We start from the raw sequence: 26,613 nt of genomic DNA, 5'->3' as shown, positions 1-26,613 counted from the left end.
TTACACTGTGCCTATATTATTTATGACTAGGTCATGGGATGCAGCCATCCAAGAAACTGCTGCCCATATGCAGGATGGGGAACACATTTGGTTACATTAGCAAGGTACCCTGGCTGCTGATTGGCTGCACACTTACCTGTACAGCAAACATTATGGGAAATTTGATTTTCCTGCAATTTTCACCAAAAATCTGTTGGGAGTAACTCAAATCGATTTTGAGAAAATCGAAACCGTTTTATTCCCCAGCTGGTCAAGATGAGCAACACTGCTGGCAATGATTCCCCTTATAGCGGCCATTTTTAGTGTATCACTCCACTCATCTAGTCACACAACAAGATATAGACAGCATAAATGGGGTGATGTTGATGTGTTCTGGCTCTTCTGCTCTCTGGTGTGTTGTCGTGGTGATGTGATGCAAACCCCAATTAAAGTCCAGAAAGTCAGCAAAAACGGTCAACTGACACTTTACTTGTCCATAAATTTGGTGTTTAATGGCATCCAAAATGGAGGTACAGTACTCGAACAAATAACAGTTGGAACGGGCGTCTTGTCAGACGGTGGCTGTATTTTTCTTCCCTTTGTTGGTCACTGTCAGAGGCCTTTTCCTAGCAAAACTCTCCTGTGAGGTGATTCACTCCCTGTGGCAACTCTCTGATAATCTCTGAGGTAATTCTCTGGTAATCTGTGAGGTAACTCCCTGGTCATCTCTGAGCTAATTCTCTGATACTCTGTGAGGTAATTCTCTGATAATCTATGAGGTAATTCTCTGGTAATCTATGAGGTAATTCTCTGGTAATCTCTGAGGTAACCCTCTGGTAATCTGTGGGGTAACTCTCTGGTAATCCCTGAGGTAACTCTCTGGTAATCTGTGAGGTAACTCTCTGGTAATCTGTGAGGTAATTCTCTGATAATCTGTGAGGTAACTCTCTGGTAATCTGTGAGGTAAATCTCTGATACTCTGTGAGGTAACTCTCTGATAATCTGTGAGGTAACTCTCTGGTAATCTGTGAGGTAACTCTCTGGTAATCTGTGAGGTAAATCTCTGATAATCTGTGAGGTAACTCTCTGGTAATCTGTGAGGTAACTCTCTGATACTCTGTGAGGTAACTCTCTGATAATCTGTGAGGTAATTCTCTGGTAATCCCTGAGGTAACTCTCTGGTAATCTGTGAGGTAACTCTCTGGTAATCTGTGAGTTAATTCTCTGATAATCTATGAGGTAATTCTCTGGTAATCTGTGAGGTAAATCTCTGATAATCTGTGAGGTAACTCTCTGATAATCTGTGAGGTAACTCTCTGGTAATCTGTGAGGTAACTCTCTGGTAATCTGTGAGGTAATTCTCTGATAATCTGTGAGGTAACTCTCTGGTAATCTGTGAGGTAAATCTCTGATACTCTGTGAGGTAACTCTCTGATAATCTGTGAGGTAACTCTCTGATAATCTGTGAGGTAACTCTCTGGTAATCTGTGAGGTAACTCTCTGGTAATCTGTGAGGTAATTCTCTGATAATCTGTGAGGTAACTCTCTGGTAATCTGTGAGGTAAATCTCTGATACTCTGTGAGGTAACTCTCTGATAATCTGTGAGGTAACTCTCTGGTAATCTGTGAGGTAACTCTCTGGTAATCTGTGAGGTAATTCTCTGATAATCTGTGAGGTAACTCTCTGGTAATCTGTGAGGTAAATCTCTGATAATCTGTGAGGTAACTCTCTGATAATCTGTGAGGTAACTCTCTGGTAATCTGTGAGGTAACTCTCTGGTCATCTCTGAGCTAATTCTCTGATACTCTGTGAGGTAACTCTCTGGTAATCTGTGAGGTAACTCTCTGATACTCTGTGAGGTAACTCTCTGATAATCTGTGAGGTAACTCTCTGATAATCTGTGAGGTAATTCTCTGGTAATCCCTGAGGTAACTCTCTGGTAATCTGTGAGGTAACTCTCTGGTAATCTGTGAGGTAATTCTCTGATAATCTGTGAGGTAACTTTCTGGTAATCTGTGAGGTAACTCTCTGGTAATCTGTGAGGTAACTCTCTGGTAATCTGTGAGGTAACTCTCTGGTAATCTGTGAGGTAACTCTCTGGTAATCTGTGATGTAACTCTCTGGTAATCTGTGATGTAACTCTCTGGTAATCTCTGAAGTAATTCCTTCTCTGGTAATCTCTGAGGTAGCTGTCCTAAATCTCTGAGGTGAATGTCTCTCAGGTCACTGATAATGGCTCCACTTAACTAACTCCACTCACTGAAACCACTCAGTCAACAGAACTGACCACTGTTCCTGCCGCTTAATTTACCTCAGCTCCTGCCATTTGCCTTGCTCTTCTTAGCTGGCTGTGTGAGTCAGTACAAAATGGCTGATTAACCCTTATAGCGTTACTTAGCAAGGCCCAACCACCATTTGTATAGTAAAATACAATTTTGCATTAAAACATTCCTCAAACCAATATAATATATCACCTGATAAGGAAATACATTGTCGGGGTGACAAACATTTATTACGGGGCACCCTGGAAATAATAGGTCAATAGTTCGAGGTGTTAGGCCGCTTTCACACCTCCATTAACATTCAGTTCAGTTTCCGTCTTTCTGCTCCGTTTTTTGGCTGAGAGAAACTGAAATAGAACAAAAAAAATGGGATCATCTTCTTCCCAATAGCTTTCAATTGGTTTATAAAGCAATGGAAAGCAAACTGAAAGGCGTCCGTTGGCTTCTATTACGTAGATTTCAGAAATACAGCTTGCTGTGATTTATTTCTCCTGCGTATGGATACGCTGTGTCCGGACGCCGATCTGCATGGAAGAATGAAAGTCCATTCACTTTCATTGACTCCATTCACCGCGTATCATGCGTGCGAGCAAAGCACATGTGATATGCGGAAAAAACATGGCCGTGTACATGAGCCCAGATAAAACCCTGAACTGAGTCCTAACGCAGGTGAGAAAATACTCTTACTGGTCTTGTTGATCCTTATCTAGGGTTTTGTTTCAAATCTTCCCCTTCCCAGAGAGCACATCGTAGAGCGCCCCCTGTCTACAGTATGTGTAGGCATTGCTTTATTACAGTACTTGCATTTTTGTCGTACAATTGGTCTGGACACAACCAACGGTTAAAGGGGTTTTCCAGCCCAACAATTTTTTTTTGAAACTTGCTCAAGATATTGAAAAAAACATTAAAAAGCCATAATCCTATCACCCGATCGTCTGCTGCTCCCATCCCACTGGTACCCAGTAGTCTGCTGCTCCCATCCCGCTGCTGGCCAATAGTTGGCTGCTCCCATCTCGCTGTTGCTCAGTAGTCTCCTGCTCCCATCCCGACCATGCCCAGTATTCTGCTGCTCCCATCCCGCTGGTGCCCAGTAGTTGGCTGCTCCCATCCCGCTAGTGCTCAGTAGTCTGCTGCTCCCATCCCGCTGATGCCTAGTAGTCTGCTGCTCCCAACCCGCTGGTGCCCAGTTGTCTGCTGCTCCCATCCCGCTGATACCCAGTAGTCTGCTGCTCCAAACCCGCTGGTACCCAGTAGTCTGCTGCTCCCGACCCGCTGGTGCCCAGTTTTCTGCTGCTCTCCATTTCCTACTGCAGTAGTTATTATGTCCGTACAATGGGACATGTGATTGTAGCAGCTAGTCTTGGTCAAACTGTGCCAATGATTAACTGCAGTGGTTGCATTTTCCTGGTATTGGCGATGTCAATGCCATAGCAGCAAGCAGAGAGTGGCAGGGGGCCAGGTACAAGCGGAATGGGAGTGGGGAGAATCAGAGGAGGTGGGTATGAAATGTTTTTTCTATCACACTAAGCAAGTTTTAAAACTTTTTTTATACTTGTGGGGGAGGTTGAATAACCCCTTGAGCGTGTTGAAGCTTTAATAATTTACTGTATATACCAATAAAAACCGTATAAATTAATACCGTATATAGTTTGAAGTATCTTGAACGTTTCAGTTTTGACAAATTAATATTTTTTTTGTAAAGAGAAGCTGCAGTCTCTCCTAATATATTATACTGTCTGTAGCAATTCCCTATTGTTTTCAACATCTCTGCTTGAAGTCATTCAATTGGAACCTTCACTGTTTACTTCTAGAAGATACAAATCTATTGTTGTCATGAGATGGACACGCAGGTGCAGGTCAGATAGAGTTACATTACAGTTATCAGAGCCTTTCTTGTAATTGGCCGAGCATCTGTGTGTTTATCACATGACCAGCTTTTATAGAAGACAAATGGGCTTTTTGCTCCAAAAGAAATTACTCGTGGATATCGTAATTCGGGTAATAAAATAACACTTGTCAGAGTATTTACCAGATAAAGGGGTAGTCCAACCCTTAGGCTAGATTCACATGGCCATAGGCATCTTTACGTGTGCCCGCCGGTGCTGTTAAACGTGTAAACGGACACAGAAATCTAATGTTTGTGCGCCCATTCGGACAGCCCAAGCCCGGTGTATATACGCCGAGGCCGCAATGCCTTACCTCTCCCTCACCAGCTCTCTGCCTCACTCCTCCCCTCTGTCTCTTTGCAGTGGGAGGGGCTGGGCCGGAGCAGAACTAAGCACATGCCCATCCCCGCCCCCCTGTCCTCAGCAAGCAATGGGAGCCGGGTCAGAGCTTAGCTCCGCCCCTCCCATTAAAAACAGCCAGAGGAGAGAGGAGGAGAGAAGGGGAGGGAGTTTAGCAGTCACGCTACTAAACTCACTGCCACCTCCCCTCCCTGGCCACTGTAATTGGTTCCCATAGGAGTCTATGCAGATGTATTCTTGTCAGGAAGATAGTTCCAGAACTGTAAAAATCCTAATTTTCTTCTATCCACATGAAACCTTCAGGGCAATGGTTTTATTCTTAGGTGTACCAGAAGTCTGGCTGCAGCCACTCTCACACAGGCGTTTTCTCAGTGTTTAGCGGGGTTTGGAAACGCACGCTGAAAACGCTGTACTGCGTGTCCTATTTTATTGGGGCTTCTCAGATGAGTGTTTTAGCCGAGTGCTTCTAGTGTGCACTAAAATAAATATATATTTCTTTCATTTTTGCGCGTTTAGCGCATTTTTGACACACCACATTACCCATTGTAATGATGGGTGTGTTAGAAACGCTGTCAACCGCAATAAAAAAAATGTTGCGTTTAAAAATACTGTGTTCTTACAAATGAGAGTGGCTTAAGGCCTCATTCACCCGGGCAAGCGCGACCCTGGACCGAGAAACTCGTCCTGATATTGCACTTGCCAATGTGTGCTTTACCCGCACATATTTCACTTCTGGGAAATTGCGATCCTCCGGTGTTCCACACGCGTCAAAGGATTTGCAAGTGTTTCCTATTAATTTCAATGGAAAACATCACATGCATATCGTACATCATGCAATGTGTTTGACTGTCCCATTGAAAACAATGGGCAATGCGTTCCGAGGAGAGGAGAAATTTTTACCTCGCAGCACGGCTGTGAGGGAAAACATCGCCCATGTGTATGACTCCATTCAGAAGAATGGAGTTTATATTTGCGTGAGTTTTATGCGTCTTGCAACACACAAAACTCGTGCAAGTTTCACTCTCATATTTCACTCTCCGATCTATCAAAGTAGTGCATTATTTTTCCTGCACTGTGAACGTCGTCCGAAAAAAAAAATAAAGAACGCCAGAAATACACTTTTTTTAGTAACCCTGTCTCCCAGAAAAAATGCAATAAAAAGCGATCAAAAAGTCGTATGTATTCCAAATTGATACTATCAGAAACTTCAGGACATCCCACAAAAAATGAGCCCTTGCTCAACTACGTCAACGGAAAAATAAAAAAGTTATTGCGCACACAAACTGACCGCAGAAAATAATTGAAAAAAATTAAATATCTTAAAAAAAAAATACAAGTACTACAGCAAAAACAATACTATATAAGTTTGGTATCGTAGTAATCATACTGACCCATAGAATAAAAATATCAGGTCGTTTTTGTTGCAGTTTGTGTGCTGTATAAACAGGACGCACCAAAAGATGGTGGAATGTTGCTTTTTTTTCATTTCTCTCCGCTTAGAATTTTTAAAAAAGTTTTTCAGTAAATTATATGGTACAATAAATAGTGCCATTGAAAAATACAACTCGTCCCGCAAAAAACAAGCCCACATACAGCGACGTCGATGGATAAATAAAGGAGCTACAATTTTTTAAAAATGGAGTAGGAAAAAACAAAAATGGAAAAAAGCAAAAAAGCTCCGTCACTAAGGGGTTAAACTAAAGATTTAGGCAAATAGTATCGCTAGAAAAAAGGAATACAAACCTTTGCAGAGTATTTTCAGTTTATTCTTACAAATAGATACAAGCCGAAAAATGCACAACAAAGAATTCTATGTGTTTATTTCTTTTTGGAACAGCACTTACTTTACTGTCTTCTGCTAAGTGGTTGCTATTTGCTGTTATCTGTAAAATGTTTACATTTCTCAAATCGTATGTAAATATTATAGGATTAGCTTAATGTAACAATAAATGCTGCAATGGATGGTTTCACATCTGCGTTGGAAGTTTCGCCACAGATCCGGCTCAAAATACCCGAAGAAAAAGTGCTGCATTCAGCTCTGTTACTTCCGTCTAAAAGCCTGGCATCTGAGCGGAAATCGAACTGACCTGTTGTGGGTGAATGCAGACGTCCAGGTTAGATCCCACTGCGTGAATTCTCGCAGCGGGATGCGAGACGTGCCCCTGCAGTGACCTGCAGCTCACCTCCTCCGGTATCTTCTCTTTGCTCTGCAATGTACGCACAGCCCAACTTGTGCAGTGCAGAGCCGGCGCGTCAGTGGTGATGTTTCGTTCGGGCCTCTGAGAGGCTCGCACAGAAATACGACATACCGCGATTTGTTTACCGTGTGAGTTTTCACGTGGTCAAATCACGGCTGTCTGCATAGGATTGCATAAACTAATGCAATGCTATGGCAGTGTGCACGGGTGGAAATTCTGCGGAAAATCTGCCCACGGAATTTCCGCCCGTGTGCATTCACCCTAAAGTAGATCGGTTCAGTTCAGAGTAAATCAGCAAGAAAGCTAAACCCTGGATGCAGGTGTGAACCTACACGAAGGCTACATTCACACAGGTGAGCATGATATCGGGCTGAAAAATTTATCCCAATATCGCGCTTGCCAACGTGCGTTTTACATGCGTATGCAAGGCGTTGTTCATACCAAAATGCCTCACATCACTTCTGTGAAGTTGTGATCCTCAGGAACATATTTCAAGTGTGATAGAGAGGATCGCAAGTGTTTCCCATTTCAGTGGGAAACATCACATCACACTTACATGCAATGTGCTTTACTGTCCCATTGCAAACAATGGGAAATGCGTTCTGAGAGACACGAAAATATAGGACATGCAGCGATTTCCTACCTCGCAGCATCACTGCGCAGGAAAAAAATGGCTCATCTGAATGACTTCATTCAAAAAAATGGAGTTCATAATCTCACGGGTTTTGTGTGGCTCGTATTCAATGGGTTCTATTCACTGTGTATTGCACATGCAAATTTTGTGAGCGCAAAACGCTCCAGCAATTATGTTTGTGTGATACAGACCTTACTTATGTTATTAGTCCCCATAGGGATTCATTTGCGATTGTTTGATTGCTTATACAGTATAATACTCTACTATGGTATTGCATTATGTTGTATTTTAACAGACAGTGTATTAAAGACGCTCCACAGGCACATCATGATCATCACAGCTCTAAGAGCCTTCAGAAGGCCCAGACTGCTATGAAATCCAGAATGGCACACCAGCAATCTTATAACGGGGCACATTTGGGACATTTAAATGCCGCTGACAGAACTGATTAAGTTATCTCCAATTGCACTGTTGAACCTACTCCATACACAACATATACTGTGGATGGCTATAGATATCCTACCTGCATGGGGATTGTGCATTTAGGATGTATATAGCCGTATCTGTGATGTGAAAGGGTTAAGCAAGTATTTTAAAATAGTATATATAAGGCAAAATTCAGAGTGGAAACTGTACAGGAAAAAAAGCATATTGGAAAGATCTGCCCCTCTTCTATGTTTGGGCCGAAACTGGGTTTTGACTTAGAAATACTGATGTATATGGGTATATTTACATATGTCAGATTTGTTGTATTCAGTTCAATCGTCCTATTCAACTTAATTGGGTGACTTCAGAAATCCATGCGCATGCTGTCGGAACACCACCATTCTGATATATAGAACTCTTTTCAGTTGCAGGGATCTGTCATGTGAATGCAAACTTAGGCTGATTTCACACGGGCGAGTGCATTGTCGGGCCGTGCAACACAGTCCGATATTGCGCTTGGGAATGTGCGATTTTCCCATGGATGTAAGGAGTTTTTGCGTCAAAAACTCCTTGCATGACTTCAGGGAAGTAGCGATCCTCCGGCGTGCCTTTTAGCTGCGGCAGAGGATCACGGAGTGTTTCCTATTGTTTCAATGGGAAGCATCCCATTGCACTTGCCGTGCGATTCTTTGCTGGACAATTGAAAAGAATGGCCGATGCGCTTAGAGGCTTTACGAGGAAACGCCTAAAGATAGGACATGCCGCAATTTTTTTCCACACCGCTCATGTATTTGACCCCATTCAAAAGAATGGACTTCATATTTGTGTGAGATTTCTGTGTCTGGCAATGCACAAATCTCGCACGATTTTCTCGACCATGTGAAAGTGGCCTTACAGGCTGATCCTCCTTTGCTGACACAAGAAGCAAAGTCATTTTTTCTTTGCAAGACAAATGTTCCCACTCCCTCAAAAATGCATATGGCAAACCTGGAAATGTTATATACTTTGGTCCTGAGCGGTCAACTGCATGCAATTTATACTGGAATTTTGCAGATTTTGACTTTTATTGACACAGAGCCATGTCACTATGCCTTAATGCACAACAACTATTTATGTTTCCTTATGGTTTCTTCTAGGTATGGTAACAACACTCGCAATTATGTGATAAGAGTAGGAGATTATCACACACTTGTCCCCGAGGAGTATGAAGAGGACATGGGAATCCAGCAGATCATAATACACAAAGATTACAGACCTGATGGAAGTGACTATGACATTGCTCTCATAAGACTACACGGATCGTCTGAACAGTGTGTACCATTCAGCACCCATGTCTTACCAGCCTGTTTACCAATGCGGCGAGAGAGGCCGCAAAAAACAGCATCGAACTGTTACATCACAGGATGGGGTGACACAGGTAAAGGATCTTATTATCCAGCTGTCATAAAGAACCATTGTTGTATTATTCAATGAATAGCTTTCCAACACTACTTCCCGTAATTACTCACTGGATGAATATAAATAAAAACGTGTTTGGAATGAAAACTCGTAATTTTGCAAGTATGAAAACTTCACACAATTCTCAGTTTCGGGGGAAACATAATATATTCTACCTATCTGTATTTTATGTTGCTTTCTTGAAATGGAATAAATTTGTAGAAAGAGAATAAGAGATGTAATTATTCCATAAGACCATAGAGCAGCAGACAAATGAATGGGAATCCAGATATATACTGTTTGAGCTCGCCTTGGCACATATAAAAGTATCACATTAACCTTGAAACACTGATCGATTGGTAACATTTGAGATGTGAGCATGAGTAATGCCAGGATGGCATTTTGAGGTCTGGATGACAAGTCATCAATGGATTTTACACTCTCACTTTTGTTAGCTAAACATTTTTAAGTAAAATGCATAAATAAATAATTTTCATTGTACAACTTCCAGGCTGACATTAACTACCATAAAATATCCCTAGAAGCAGACCTGTCAATCACAGTAGTGTTTGTTGAAGTCATGCCTGTTATGGAAGTGCATCAGTCACTGACAGCTCTGCTCTGTCTAATGGTTTTCGAAACTATCTTTTTCAACCCCCTGCAGGGACTCAAATCCCTGGAATAACAGCTGTAGTAGACAGGCCAGATCTCCACTTGTATGGAAGGTGATAGATATTAAAACACATTTACCAATCTGTAAGCATATTCATTTCTATGCATTTTTTAGGTCGGGCATATTCAAGGACTTTGCAACAAGCTGGAGTGACATTACTACCCAAGCGAATCTGTGAAGAACGGTATAGGAGTCGGTTCACAGGAAGGATGCTTTGTGCAGGAAGTCCTCAAGAACAGAAGCACGTAGACAGCTGTCAAGGAGACAGTGGTGGGCCTTTGGTCTGCGAACGTTCCGGAGGCAGTTGGGTAGTCTTTGGGGTAACATCTTGGGGCTATGGATGCGGGATGAAGGATTCTCCTGGAGTATACACAAAAGTGTCTTCTTTTATACCATGGATAAAGAGTTTGACCAATTTATAGAAGAATTCAAATGTTTCCAAGGAAGCTAGACCAAATTCTCATGTACGTTACATTGACAGCAAGGCACTCAGGAGCTAGTATGGCATAATGTTTCCACCTGTGCACAGCTAGTGACTGCTGCATCATACAGACTGTATTACTTTACCTTTAAGCGGACTTTAGGAAAGCAATGCCAAGAGGCAACTAGATGGGGTGGACTGTAATAAGGAAACTGTCTCAGGCAACTAATTTTGAAGCTATGAATAAACAATTTATTTCATAATGTTATTTTTTTTTATTTGTGGTTATCTAAATAAGAAGCTTTATCTTGTTAAGAGGTCTGTGATTAAAGTGATTATTATCTGTATTTACTCTGTACACTTATCTTTTTTATTATGTCTTGGATCGGACAGGTGATACCACGGGTAAGAAGGGATAGTTAAGGTTTCCATAAACATCAGATGATTATCAGTTAATTCTGCCGATTTTGTCAGGACCAGCCAACAATCTAATGCATTTGGCTGTGTCTCTCCGATTATGGGGTGAAGAAGGATTGGACAGTTGGATTTCAACTTGTCACCAGAGGTGTCTCGCAATGTCTTATCCTCCTGTGTCCACTGAGAAAACATGCATGCTTGGTTGAGCTGAGTGTGTCTAGGTAGTGGTGGTGGTGGTGAGGGGGTTGGAGAGTAGCTGTCAGCTGAACAAGCATTAGACCGACAGCTATGAATAGCCTTACTGTTCACCTTATCTGTGATGGGCACTAGGAGAGGGTCAATTTCAGCTTTCTATAGTTTTCACTTTGAATGCTAGAGCTAAAAATACTGTAATTATTTTGTTGAGTACAATAAGTAAAGTTAATTTTTTCCTAATGAATCACAGGATGTTTGTTTGTTCTACTACAGTGCCATAATCCATGTCTCCATATATCTGAGTGCTGGCTGGTGTAGAATGTATAAGAGCACAGAAAAAATAGAATCAATAATAGTGAAGAAAATACTCATTAAAAGAGTTAAGGCCCATTTACATGGAACGATGATCGTTCAAAAATCGCTCAAATGACAGTTCGAGTGACAGTTTTGAGCGATCATCTTAGCATAACTCTAAGTAGCTAATTAGCTACTCAAGAGTTAATTCAGGTGGAGGGGTAGCTCCAAGAACAATGCAGTTGTTTTGAATATGCAAACACCTGCATTGTTCTCGGAGCTTTCAGCTGGTGTCCTGCTGAGAACTCCTAGTGGGATAACAGCTGAAAGAATACTATTAGCGCCGCCCACTGAGAAAATCAGGGGGCTGCGCTGCTAAGAATCATTGGTGATTTCTAGCTTGCTAGAAATCACTGGTGAATGAATAGTGCATGAGCAGTGCACGATGGCCGTGCATTTAGACACAACGATTATCGCTCAAAAGATGTCTTTTCAGCGAATTTTGAGTGATAATTCTTGTGCCTAAATGGGCTTTTATGTGTTATTTTAGAATACTCTAGATATGTGTTATACATTAATTGCAATTTTATGTTTCCTGAACATGCTATCTTCCATTTTCTATGTTTGCATGTCATGTAGATGCATAGTCACAAATAGAATGTACATCTGAATACTGCATTAGAAGAGGATTGCAATGCTGGATCAATGTAAAGGCCAACTTTAGATATTATCGTGTCACTTCTTAAAGGGGTTGTCCCGCGCCGAAACAGGTTTTTTTTTTTTCAACCCCCCCCCCCCCGTTCGGCGCGAGACAACCCCGATGCAGGGGTTAAAAAAGAACACCGGAGAGTGCTTACCTGAATCCCCGCGCTCCGGTGACTTCTTACTTACCTGCTGAAGATGGCCGCCGGGATCTTCTCCCTCGGTGGACCGCAGGGCTTCTGTGCGGTCCATTGCCGATTCCAGCCTCCTGATTGGCTGGAATCGGCACGTGACGGGGCGGAGCTACACGGAGCCGGCATCCTGCACGAGCGGCCCCATTGAGAAAAGAAGAAGACCCGGACTGCGCAAGCGCGGCTAATTTGGCCATTAGACGCCGAAAATTAGTCGGCTCCATGGAAACTAGGACGCTAGCAACGGAGCAGGTAAGTGAAAAACTTCTTATAACTTCTGTATGGCTCATAATTAATGCACAATGTACATTACAAAGTGCATTAATATGGCCATACAGAAGTGTATAGACCCACTTGCTGCCGCGGGACAACCCCTTTAATCATCATTTCCAGCTCTTAAATTTGACAAAAATACACATTGCTAATGTGCCAATACATCGATGCTCAGTATTCTCTTCTCTGCAATGGCATGAGAAGTGCAGCATAGAGGCAGCCATGGAGATGGAATCCCTAGGGTCGGCTAAGCTCAGATTGGCCTATTCCCCTCACATATAGGGGTGAGATTGTTCGCAATTCAGATATATTCCACAGGTACAACAACTTACAGAAAAAAGGGATAAGAAAAACTGTTGCAAGGAACACACTGCTCTTCTTTACGACAAGGCATGTTAAGGAGGAAGCCCACAAAAAACAGAACAGAAAGCTCATTAAAGCAAGGGAATTAACCTGATTCTTCTTTATTGATTAACAGGCTACACATTTGATGTGTAACAGGTGGCCTGTTATTCTTCCTTTCTGAGTGCGGTGAGCACCTCCACCTGATTAATCACTGCACCCTATCTAGCCATTTCTGAGGAAGGTCCTATGTCCCCAAAATGTGTCAAATAAGTCGGCTGTCAATTAATTAATGAAGATGAATGAGGTTTATTTCCTTGTCTAAATGAGTCTTCTGTTCTAAGGCTTGCACCTACAGTCCATTATTTTCAGTTTTTCATGGTTTGCACTTTTACACCCCCATTACATACGGTGGCGACATTTGGGCTGACAGCACCTTATTGACTATCTCAATAATTTATCTACTAATTGCTTTACACTCCTAGTAGAAGCTGCTCCACCCTTTTCTTATTCTCCTTTGTATTCTGTATTAAACAGTGGTGTGTAGTGACATCAATTAAGATTGGGGAAATTTGATTTTTTTTATTCGTTCCATATTCATGTCTGCATGTACATATTCATGATTATTGTAAAACAGAGATCGAGGACAGTTAGCCATGTCAACAAAATATATATTTTTATTGTATTTTCTGCTTTACTTCATCTAATTGTACGCCTGCCATATCATGTTGTAATGTTGAAGTCTATAGATTTACTTGAGTGTAAAATATTCAAGGGTTGTCTTTGCAAAATTCTGAAGGTGTAGATCTAAGCACTTGAGCCTAGAAAGTGTGCTATGAACAACTCAAATAAAATATTACTATAGAAAAATGTAAATTAATGAAAGACTCCAGCAGGAGTCCCCTGTAGCACTATGGCTCAGCTGCCATCGTCTTATCCCTGGCACATATCATACATTCCTGCAGCTTTTTATCTCAACGCAGTTGACAACGCTGGCTCTGCATAAGGTCAAACTAAGCTGTAAATGAAATCTATTTGAGCTGTCAATTGCAGCTGAAACATTGCTGTTAGGAGAAAAGGCAAACACAATTTCTATCAGGGCCAGAAAGCAGACTTTTCCTTTAAGACTATCACAGCAAAACTTACAACTCACCGACTTGCTCTGTAGAATCTCATTACTGTACTGAAAATAGTGTGTTGTAAAGATTTCAATCAATTGAAAGTCCTACATATTGCAATTATTAAAAGACACTAAACTTAAATTGGCTTTTTAGAAGCTCTGAGTATGTGTACAAATCATGGTTTATGTCTCAAGATTATGTGCAAGGATTTCCATTTACATGCGGCGTCTTCATTTAAGACCATTATTAAGAAATGTGTAATGGTTGCAAGCAAAACTGAGGCTATCTTCTTTTACAATGCCGAGCACATATGTCAAAGTTGGAGATATTGTAAATTAAGTTGTAAGTGTGAAGGAAGATACTGGACATTCCTAGACCAGTTCAATAACAACTGTCAGGTGTCTTTACAGGTTTGATAAAACTGTAACAGCAAGATAGCTTTTAACCTTACCAAAGCAGCACAAAATCCCGTACAGCAATATAGCTTAAAGTGCCGGCGTCAAACATGTAGCTTGATCTTGTATCAACAATCTACACTGGAGCCATTTAATTCATTTACATTGATAGTGCTGTATAGTGTAATTATACAGGCAAGGGAGTTGTCTCCCCATATAACCCCTCTCCATATGCTATTGAGAGAAGCATAGAGTCTAGATCACATGACATAATTATCCCCCTCTACTCTTCCTTCGTCAGACCACATCTAGAATGCAATGTCCAGGTCAGGGCACCCCACTTTAAAGAAGACATTGACAAACTAGTGTGAAACGCAAAGATGGAGGAAAAAGTATAGATGGGGCAAAACTTGAATAATTGTGATATGACAAAAGAATCTAGGACTGTGGAAGTTCCATTAGCGCTTGAAATAATAGAGGTGCTGCCTACCTGATAATGTACCACTTAAGTGGGCGTAAATGCCCAGGAAGAAATAGCCCAAAGAACTGGTGGTTGTGCACGTTATTCAATAGAGGTGGGTTTCACACTGTATTCTCTCTGAAGTCTAATATTCATCTATATTTGAAGTGTTTCGCCAAATCACCAGTTCTTTTGGCTAAAATGAAACAAGTTCAGAGAAGAGTTACCAGGATGGTGAGCGGTCTGCAAATCATGTCCTATGAGGAACGGTTAAAGGATCTGGGAATGCTTCGCTTGCAAAAAAGAAGGCTGAGAGGAGACTTAATAGCTGTCTACAAATATCTGAAGGGCTGTCACAGTGCAGAGGGATCAGCCCTACTCGCATTTGCACACGGAAAGACTAGAAGCAATGGGACAAAACTGAAAGGGAGAAGGCACATATTAGATATTAGAAAAAAAACTTTCTGACAGTGAGGGTGATGAATGAGGGGAATAGGTTGCCACGGGAGGTGGTGAGTTCTCCTTCAATGGAAGTCTTCAAAGTGAGGCTGGATAGACATCTGTCTGGGATGATTTAGTGATCCTGCACTGAGCAGGGGGTTGGACCCGGTGACCCTGGAGGTCCTTTCCAACTCTACCATTCTATGATTAGGCTACATGGATGCCATAAATGTGCTGCCCAAGGGGAATGTGTGACTGGCCATGGCTTCCCCAGCATGAAAATCGCGTAAATGAAGAATAGCCATGACCCAGTTGCAGTTATTTTTCATGGTTGGCTGCTGCGTCTTGCAGTGCACTGACACCGCATCCCTGAAAACCCTCAGCTGGCAAAACCACTTTAAATGACTTGAAACGCCTCACTAGAGGCACCAGTTACCGCTGTTAAACTCCCTCCCCCTTTATTTGCCGGCCGGCTCGCATAGACTCCCATAGGAGTCTATGGAATTTTCCTACTGTCAAAAGATAGGACAATTCCTGTTATCATATGAGACTTCTTTGTCTTGTTTACTTTAATTGACTAGTAACTGGAATTTGAGAATCAGAAAACTACTTGAAAGTTACACGTTACAGAAATTATTAGTATTACAGTTAATGTTACTGTTTAAAAAAGCCTGTTTTAGAGACCAAAAAAGTAGGTCAGACAACGCAAGACAATTTTGGTTACTGTAAAAATGTTTATTTGATGGAAATGACACTACAGTTTTGTAACTTTTATTTCTACACAACAGACAAAAATAAAAACTTTTGAACCTTAAAAGATAGGACAATTCCTATCTTTTGATGCTGTGCAATATCAGCCTTAAAAAAACGCACCTATTCCGCTATTTTTGAATAGGTTCTTTTAGACACAATTTTTTGACATGCCTACTCTGTGTTAAAATAACACTCGAGTTAAAAAGGCCTAAGGGTACCGTTACACAAGTGTTTCTCCCCTGCAAATAAGGAAGATGAAACAATATATCTGCAGCGCCACCTATTGGATGGCAGCATTCTTGCAAATCCATGTCAGACCCTTTAAGCAAGTCTTTATAACAATGATTGGGAATTGACCACAAGCCAGAAAATCATACATATACAGCTGTTTAGGGGGTTTTGCCCCTCATCAGTGTGCAGTAGGTTTCTTCCCTTCAAAACACAGTCGGAGCTACGTTGATTTTGTCTGGCACATGGAATTCTCAATTCAATGTCTATGATGTGTCTAGGTGTGGACTGTAATCAGTGTTTCTCCACCTGTATTTTGCAGAGGAGAAATGCTACCGTGCAATTGCAGCCTTAACTATATGGCAGACATGGTGTTGCAATAGAAAATAGTAAAAACCTATAGCTCCTGCAAACTTTTGTGTTAGCTCTGAAGCTAAAAGAAGAAGAGTGACTAAAAATTGCATAAAATTGCACGTTGTTTTGTTCTCATAAATGTCTGCAAAGTTCAGCCTGAGTCCAAAATATGAAATAATTATCAAGAGATGAATATTTGTTTAGAAGAATATGAATATTTGCAGATATGAATATTCTTTATTTATATAGTTTCGAAATATTCTGCAGCAGTAGCATGTATTCAATCATGCATAATTTACAATTTAATATCTAAACTTCTTACATACTCCAATATTCTTCTGCCTATCTACTGCTGTCCACCTACTTTCCCCAGATGACAAAAGCTTGTTCTTACTACCATTTAGTGCCTCTTGTGTTAATAACAGCATTCCGGAGTTTTCACTAAAATGGGTCTATGCTACATTACCAGACATAGCCCATAGTAAAATGATATTGTTCCTTGGAAAAATGTGACCATTTTATTGCTAAGCCCATAAGCCCCTCTAAAGCCCTCCCCCCTTCTATAAATTACTTCCATGAAGAGACTTTAGATGTTGGAAACCTACTGCATGCTTCTCAGTTTTTCCTATAAAATTCAGTGAATGGCTGAGTACTGCCTCTGATTGGCTGAGCGCAGGGACCAATCACAAGCAGTGCTCAGCTGTCATTCAATGAATGGCTGAGCGCTGCTTGTGATTGGCTGAGTGTTCAGCCAATCTAACACAGGCCTTTCAGCAGGCAGGGATTTTAAATCCCCACCTGCTGAAAGAACTTCAGAGCAGCTCAGGAGGACCAAGCGGCTAGACGCGCCTGAGCCCTGGCAGCGGCAGAGAAGTGAGTATATATATTTTTTACAATTTTTTTACACATTCTAGGGATGATTTTCAGGGAAGGGCTTATATTTAAAGCCCTTCTCTGAAAATCACTGCAGGGGTTGCCGGCAGCCCATTGCTTTCAATGGGGCTGCAGAAGCGCCGGCCCTTTGAAAGCAATGGGAGAACATCGCGCTCCTGTGCTACAGCTGTGACAGCTGTAGCAGGGGAATTTTTCCTCCCTGCGGGGAGTCCCCTTGTCACTGAGCACTGTGACAGTGTTGCCACAGTGTTCAGTGATGAGGGGACCCCCCGCGGAGATGAAGAAATCCTCTGCCACAGCTGTCACGATCTTCTCTGTATGTGGCCAGTGGGATTGCCGCTGCTGCCGCCAGCCCCATTGACCACAAGGTGAAACCCCTGGATATGACAGCATCCCGGGATTTAACATCCAAGGTGTCCCCTGCTGCAGCTGTCACAGCCGCAGCAGCAGATAGCGATCACGCCGCACCCTATGTGCGGATTTTGAATGCACACAATTGCGTTTTTTAAGTATGACGCCTGCTTCAGTCACGTGAATTTTTGCACAGCAGAAAACGCTTGTCTGACTGAGCTCTTAACAGGGTAAGTAGTAGCCAGGTACTGCTAATCAAATGCCCTTTATGAATTAACTAGCTGATATACCCGGCTTCGCCCGAGTTAATTTGGTACTGGTGTTTATCTGGTGTTCACACGGAAATCTTATGAAGTCGTGGTTACTTTAGAGATATCGGAAAAACATATGTTCACCATTTTGCGTAGTTCTCTGTGTTACCCAGGAAACACCACAGGAGGTAACCATGCGACGTTTCCTTTATATAAAATGACATCAGGAAGTGAGAGAATTAGATTCCATACGTAAAATGTGGACGCTAATTCTTTTGCGTTAGAATTGAATATTCGAGTTAGGACCAATTAGCTTTTCCTATTTATGACATAATCAATGCCCGTGCCAAATTTTAAGTTTCTATGTGAGAAAATTACATTCCGTACGTAAAATTTGGACGCTAATTCTTTTGCTCATAGAATTAAATAACGGAGTTGGGACCCATTAGCTTTTCCTATTTATGACATAATCAATGCTCGTGCCAAATTTCACATTTCTATGACACCGGAAAGTGAGAAAAATACATTCCGTACGTAAAATTTGGACGCTAATTCTTTTGCGCATAGAATTGAATAATGGAGTTGGGACCCATTAGCTTTTCCTATTTATGACATAATCAATGCTCGTGCCAAATTTCACGTTTTTATGACACTGGAAAATGAGAAAAATACATTCTGTACGTAAAATTTTGACGCTAATTCTTTTGCGCATAGAATTGAATAATCGAGTTGGGACCCATTAGTTTTTCCTATTTAGGACATATTCAATGCCCGTGCCTTAAGTTTCTATGTGAGAAAATTGGATTCCGTACGTAAAATTTGGACGCTAATTCTTTTGCGCATAGAATTGAATAATCGAGTTGGGACCCATTAGCTTTTCCTATTTATGACATAATCAATGCCGTGCCAAATTTCGAGTTTCTATGACACCGGGAAGTGAAAGAATTAGATTCCGTACGTAAAATTTGGACGCTAATTATTTTGCGCATAGAATTGAATAATCGTGTTGGGACCCATTAACTTTTCCCATTTATGACATAATCAATGCTCGTGCCAAGTTTTAATTTTCTATGACATTGGGAAGTGAGAGATTTAGATTATGTAGGTTAAATTTTGACGCCAATTCTTTTGCGCTAGAATTGAATAATCGAATTGGGACCCAATTACTTTTCCTATTTTGTAGATAATCTATGCTCGTGCCAAAATTCATGTTTCTACGACATCTGGAAGTTGGAGAACTTTTGGCGAGTCAGTGAGTGAGTGAGTGAGTCAGTGAGGGCTTTCAGCTTTATATATATAGATTATCAGCAAGTGCAACTGTCTCAAGAAAAGCAGAAGTTTGGACAGTTTTCTGGTCTGGTGGATATACAGGGTTAGGATGGGCCAGAGCGCATGAGGTCAGCAGGCCAGTCCCCAAGTAAATTGATTTTAATGAGAGCTTCACCTGCAATTATGAGCATCAACTACCACATAGGGAGTCGGAGGAGTGGAAGCCGCTCCAACCCCAACCTGAGATTTGTTCTGGTGCTGTATTATGTAGTGAGCTTGGTTCTGGTGTTGTATCTATATACTGAGGTTGCTTCTGGTTCTATATTTTTGTTAAATAGATAAAGAAGTTAAGTATGGAAGAACACAGTATAGCTGGCCACGCGCAGCCAGCCAATGCCCTTGTCGTGGCTATTGACCACACAATTTTGCCAAATCTTTGTGTTTTCATAGTTTGAATAGGGTTGGCCAGCTCCCTTAGGGCTCCCACACACTTGCGTTTTTTTAACGCTGCGTTTTTTTAAACGCGATTGTCAATGGGACTTTCTAATGTTAAAAACGCAACGCAACTTGCGTTTTTGGTGCGTTGCGTTTTTAACATTAGAAAGTCCCATTGACAATCGCGTTAACAAAAAAAACCGCAGCGTTAAAAAAATCGCCAGAGTATGGGAGCCCTTAGGGTGTATCACTACTCATAGGCCAGTGCTGTGTGTTTTCCCTGCCAAGCTAATGCTTTACAGCCAGCCCATACAAGAGTGTGCTAACACAATGCCAATGAAGAAAGTTATCAGAAATAGCCTTAGGGAAGTAATTATTGCTGCCCATCAATCTTGAAGGGGTTAGAAGGCCTTTTCCAAACAATTTGGGGTCCATCATTCTGCAGTGAAAAAGATTATTCACAAGAGAAAAACATTCAAGACAGTTAACAATCTTCCTAGAAGTGAATGTCCCACAAATTCACCCAAAGTTCAGATTATGCAATGCTCAGAGAAATTGCAAAAGCCCAAAAGCTACATCTCAGTCTGAACAAGTATGGCTTGTTTGGAAGAGTTGCCAGGAGAAAGTTTTTTCTTTCCAAAAAGAGCATGGCAGCATGGCTAAAGTTTGCAAAGTTGCATCTGAACAAGCCAATAGACTTTTTGGACAATACCTTTTGGACAGACAAAACCATAGAAGAAGATATTTGGCTATAATTGCAAACACAGCATATTAGGACGAATACCTCATACCAACTGTCAAGCTCGGTAGTGGAAGGGTGATGATTTGGGTTTGCATTGCAGCCACAAGACCTGGGCATCTTGCTTTTATTGGGTCAACCATCAACTACTCTGTATACTGAAGTATGCTAGAGTCAAATATGGAGCCGTCTATCCAAAAGCTAAAGCTTGACTGAAAAAGGGTCATGCAATAGCACAACAATCTTGCCAAGCACATCAGAATAGCTAAAAAAAAGAATCAAAGTGCTGCAATACCCCAGTCAAAGTCTAGACCACAACCCACTTGAAATGCTGTGGTGAGGCCTTAACAGAGCTATGCATAAACAAATGCACACAAACCTCAACAAACTGAATTAGCATTGTAAAAAGTGGACAAAAATTCCTCCAAAATGATGTGAGAGAATGATATAGTCATACAGATAATGATTATTGCAAATTTTTGCTACTAAAGGTATTTCTACAACCTATTGATTCATCATTGTACTTAATTTTTCAGACACTGCTTCTGCATTTTGGCCTAGTTTATGTAAAATAAATAATGACACAGTATAATTTGTCATGCGTTATTTTTCATCTCAGGTTGTGATTACCTAATTTTAATACCTTCCAAGGACCAGATTTTTTTTATGCCCCGATATGTAAAACCATAGAATTCAAAGAGGGTGTACTTAGTTTTTCTCATATCATTCTTTTTCAAGCCTTATGAAGAGTGCTAACAGCCATTGTACATTTACATGTAGCTGTGTCAGTGTGGAAGCTAATTCCATTAATGGTGGAGTTTGGAAAAGGATTGTCATGTCTACTTCAAGTGTGCAATAACTGCAATCAGTACTTGAGAGCAGACATCCAACAATGACTGACAAACGTCAAAACACTTACCTAGAATACCAATCTGCATAAGCAGATGGAATAGCTGAAGTATGTATGAGGTATTGGTTTGCATTTTGGCCAAGATACTTAAGCTCATGTGCCCACGCAAGGGTCCTCATCTTGTGAGTCCCTACACTAACAAAACAACTTAAACCCAGGAGTCCTGCCTGCAAGCAGGGTAATCATCACAATAGTGATGGTCCCACGCTGGAACCTAGGGGCCTAGCTAGCCATAGGTCGAAAACAGTAAAACAGAACACAGTTCACACCAACAGATAAGGGAAACCCACCCAGAACCTCATGAATGTAGCAACACCAAGCAAAACATGCATGACTCCATACACCAGGGTTCTGAAATGAATGAGGAGAAAGATAAATGACCAGCTCCCACTAGCAAGGGCAGACAGCATTTATGTGCAGCAGACAGGTGGTGATTGGCTGACTGGAGCAATACACACCCAGCCAGCTCAATCATCTCCCATCTGTGGAAGTGTGCTCCTGGAAACCCATAGAATTACAGGTCCCAGGAGGATCATCATCATAGGCTATCACTCATGGTCTAGCATTATTGCCTTCCAAGTATAGAGACTTAGCAGTGGGTCAGTAGGTGACTATAGAGACCTGTTCTTGATCCGCAGGTTCTTTCACAGTGGGGACATCGGTTTCCAAGTGGAAGATGGTCTTGGCAAGGGTTGGCTTGACGTTCTTTCCTCCTAATTCCTTTTATCTTTTTTGCCATCCATTTGTACCTTTTAAGAATTCACAGTGCTGTTGGTAGCAGCTTGCCCCCAAATCGAGCACTGGAGGGCCAGGGCTTCCCAGTTCTCAATGTCTATGCCACAGTTTTTAAGGTTAACTTTAAGCCCATCTTTAAATCTCTTTTGCTGTCCACCAACATTCCATTTTCCGCTCTTGAGTTGAGAGTATAGTAGTTGCTTTGGGAGATGGTAGTCAGGCATTCGCACAATGTGATCAGTCTAGCAAAGTTGATGGCGAAGGATCATTGCTTCAATGCTGGTGGTCTTTGCTTTTTCCAGAACACTGACATTTCTCTTCCTGTTTTCCCAAGAGATTTACAGGATTTTTCGAAGGCAATGCTGATGAAAGCGTTCCAGGAGTTGAGAGTGATGTTTGTAGATGGTCCATGTTTTGCACGCATATAGCAAGGTCGGAAGAGCAAAAGCTTTATAAACAAGCATCTGGGTATCCCTACGAATGTTCCGGTCCCCAAACACTCTTTGCTTCAATCGAAAAAAAGCTGCACTCCCAGAGCTCACACAGTGTTGTCTTTAAAAAAAAAAAAAAAAAAAAAACAGTCCTGCCCCTGTTGCTACTCACTGATCGCCATGGGACGTTTTCATTTTCTCAGAAGATGCCTGTGCAGGAATTTGATTTATGTGTGGAGATCCGGGCACTCCCGATCAACACAGAGTCTTTACAGAATGAGGTTCATATCCAGTGGCATGGTTAACCCGACAACCGGTGGCTTCTCATCTGTTGCAGCCTTCCTCCTTATTCACAGCCATTGTAACGTACCATGTTATCATCTGCCTGCTCCGCCGTTGAGGACTTCAGATTGTGCTTAGTCTGGTTCCTCCCCTGTGGCCTTACTGCCCAGGGAGGCCCTTCTGGAGTCAAATGACTCCGACGGCTTCGCCCACAGGTTCACTGGAACACACTAGCCCCCTCACCACGACAAGGTGACAATCCATCCCAGGAGCACAACTTGACAAATAGAGGTCCATGTCAAAATGTAAAAATATTAAAATAGCTGATAAGCCCTTTAAGAGCAAAAAAAAGTCTTGGTGTGATTTTCCTCTATGCTGTTTCTGCTCTGCAGTGCAGAGATAATGACTGTACATCATGATATTTTAATTAGTTTCTATCAAGATAATGTTGAGTATGGGTCATATATACAACGTCATTTGTTAATGACACTACATAATGCAACAATGACTGTGCACTATAAAACACTCAGGTTCAGGAAAGCTGACCAGAAGATGAGAAGGGTAGATGAACCGGGATATAGAATACGACACAAGATATCTGCAATTTTCAATAGTTAATGTGAATGTAACAGTATTTTCCAAAAGTCCTGTGGATATGCCATAAATGCCTGAAGCAAGAATTCTCTGTAAAAGGGATTAAATATCAATTTTCTCTGCTAGATCGCACAAAAGAGACATTTTTAATTAAAGTCATTTAAAAATGCTTCTGTGCCTAAATATTGCTGTTACTTACTTGTTATTCTGGTGTTATTTTGATTCCTTCTTAGAACATCCATACAATAACTCCCATCACTAGGATCCTCTTACAGACAGACAAGGCTACAGTGCAAGACAGACAATAAGAACCAGAAGCTACTTCTTCTCGAAAGCCCTTTACACAGGAGGTGGATGAGGCAGAGGAGAATTTTTAAATGATTTTAATTGAAAAATATAATATTTATTATTGGACATCCCCTTCAATGAATATACTCTATGACAAAAGCTTATGCATGTGGTAAACCTGAATGCAGTGGTAAATCATAGTGCATGAAATAAAAGCCTTTTGCATTGGTATCTCTTGCACTTCAACCAGACGCATGCATAATTAGATGTAATAATCCTAGAACCGTTAAAATTAAAATATTTTCTAGCATGCATTTCACGGTTATTTTATTTTAGAATGGCTACCTGATTCCATTTAGCAGAACATCTTGTAAAGCTGGGAAAGATTACATTCAGTGTAATTTACAAAGCTGTCACGTAATTTCACCTTGATATTGTAGCATATAATGTCTTATGGTTCTCGAAGGTGACATGATTTATAGTCTGTAGTGACCTTGATAAGTCAGACTATCACTTTCTGCCTTGTGTTTCCTGCAGCTATGGCTTCTTTATTAAACAAAATGGAAAAAGGTTAAAGAAAAATCTGTTATACTGCAAAGCCCATATTAAAAACTGTATTGTAATGGAATATTTTGCAATTCATTTTTACACAATAGAGTTATTAAACGTTTTCGTTTATGACCAGCTGATGTTTTTTTTTTTAATCTCTATTTTCCTCCAGTGGGATAATTATAATGTGGACATTAAATGTTTAGCATGGTGGCTCAGTATTTAGTACTGTTGTCTTGCAACAATGAGGTCCTGCATTCAAATCAGGAGATACCCCATATGGGTTTCCTGCCACCAATATGTTGATACGTAAATTGATTTCCTATGAAATTTGCCTTGGTTTTTGTCGGAATGAGAACTATTTTTGAGCCCTATCAATGTGAATGATGATAATCTCTGTAAAGCACCATGGAGAAAGGTTGGCACAATATAAGTAAGGCTTGCTTTATGCCATGTTTTGAGGGTTTAATTCGAAGTATACATTGGAAGGACTCCCAATGCATGCCTCATATTCTACTGTAAAGACATACAGTCGTTTACTTTTCTGTACAACCTCCAACCTTTTATTTAGACTGGAGGTCTGGATGTGCCCAGGTATTACCTCCTTCCACCTCTCTCCTGAGACTCTGCCAAGCCTCTGCTCTAGTGAAGTAATTGTCCATATATGGCCAGTTACTTTGCTGGAGTTTCCCTAGGGAAATAAGAGCATTGGTGCCTAGTATATGATGAACTAGTCAGCAGCTACATTGGCTGCAGTCATGCAGTACTGGGATGTAGCAGGTGGAGGTAGAAGGATGGTTATAGTCACTTTGCAGTGCCTGCCTGGCTCTGTTCATCACTATCCTACTGCTGCTTCCATCATCTTGATGTGCACGCTGTATGAGGTGGACAGTAAGCAGAGGAGCTGGTGGCAGGTAGCTGGTGGTTGGCACAAGCAGGGTTGTAAAATTTTGCATACTCCAGTGATAACTGCCCATATATTTGAAGAGTAAAATCCCTGGAGCTCTCCAAGGTATCTGTTGAGTAGAGGCCTGTGACAGATGGCAAATAGTGACATTCACAGTGAGATCCATTAATTATAAGCTATTCTGGCCTCTATTAAATGGATAAAAGGTAATATGACTCTGCAAAATAGAATAATGTAGTTTGTTACACTATTCTATACTATTTTTTGCAGTATACTAACGTAAACCAGTAAAAAGGGGGTGAAGAAAAGCACACTTTTGGCCTTCATTTGGCTATGGAAGCCTACTGATATGTTTAGCATATATGTTGAGAGCTTTCCTAACACAGATTTTAAAATTAAGCAGAAATGTGATGTTAGCAAAGTCTAACATGTCAGCCAATAGTAAATAAACAGCAACTCCCTCCTGCAACTAGCATTCCAGCAATCATGAGATCGGTCTGGTTACCATTAGAATGAACATTGGCAATAAGAGCTTTGTTGCCTCTATTCTATACACTGTGTTTTGAAATCCAATAGGCAGAAATGGTAATAAACTGATTATGTCTGCCTTCCTGAGTTCCTGGCATTCTCTGCCAGCACAGTCACTTATGCATCCAGCTTAAACATCAACCATACATTTATAGGCTTGAATCTCAGTAATACATGACCAACATTTACATTACATAGCTCTTAGCAGGTTAATAAGGCTTGCCATTAGAGTGGGGCTTTGCCCTGAGCCATCATCTGCAATCAGTACTAACCCATTCTCCGTGAGTAGTGGTATGTCATATTAGAGCCAGCTAGTAACAGAAAAACCATATTGACCTCTGTTGCCATTTTTGGTACAACAGATTCAAACTAATGTACGTACGTTTCTTATTTTATTACAGTTTATCTAGTTTTTTTTTCTAATTCTATCCTATCTTTTCTATCCAAAAAACCTATGACATCCAGTATGGTCATAAAATACTGTAAGTAATGGCATTTATGTTGAACACATAGCTAGAACCTCTAGACATTTATACCCTAAACTGCTGTTAGAGCTTTTTACTTCCTAACATATTGTTCAGCCTCTAGAAGTGGCAAGAACTCTTTTTGCATCTTGTATTATCATTAGCAGTGTCGCTGAATGAAAAGCTAGCTTTTCTATAAAGGACAATGATATAACATTTTTTTTGTGCTGACTTTTGCTACTGCTGAAGCTCAAGGGATACAATTCACTGAGAAAGTACAAATAACTCTCTAGTGATATTTCCATTTTGAAAGCTTTACAAGTGATACAAAGTTGTTTCTTCATTCTAAAGAAAAATAGCTCTCACCTCTAGTAAAGAAATGTCTCCTTCTGAAAAACAAAACTTGGCTACTTGAAAAATAGCTTGACACGTTTTAGAGGTTCACGACTGGAGAACAAATTTGCACATTATTCCTGATCTACTAAATCTTTACACTCTTGATAGACTCAGGCCAATCACAGAG

The 26,613-nt window shown here is 41.0% G+C and overlaps 1 protein-coding gene across 2 annotated transcripts in view; it reads left to right on the top strand.

Annotated features, from left to right (window-relative positions):
- PRSS12 (serine protease 12) overlaps positions 1–10,644 on the top strand; it is a 150,477-nt gene extending 139,833 nt beyond the window's left edge. For both annotated transcript variants that reach the window (XM_066573881.1, XM_066573880.1), the window contains 2 exons: positions 8,903–9,183; positions 9,991–10,644. In XM_066573881.1, coding sequence (XP_066429978.1) covers positions 8,903–9,183; positions 9,991–10,298 — 589 coding nt within the window. In that variant the 3' untranslated portion in view covers positions 10,299–10,644. The remainder of the gene's footprint in view (positions 1–8,902; positions 9,184–9,990) is intronic.
- The last annotated feature ends 15,969 nt before the right edge of the window (positions 10,645–26,613 follow it).

Source organism: Eleutherodactylus coqui, chromosome 7 (assembly GCF_035609145.1).
Source record: "Eleutherodactylus coqui strain aEleCoq1 chromosome 7, aEleCoq1.hap1, whole genome shotgun sequence".
Lineage (NCBI taxonomy): Eukaryota > Metazoa > Chordata > Amphibia > Anura > Eleutherodactylidae > Eleutherodactylus > Eleutherodactylus coqui.
The sequence above is the reverse complement of the archived record's forward strand: the minus strand, read 5'-3'. Positions and strand labels throughout refer to the sequence as shown.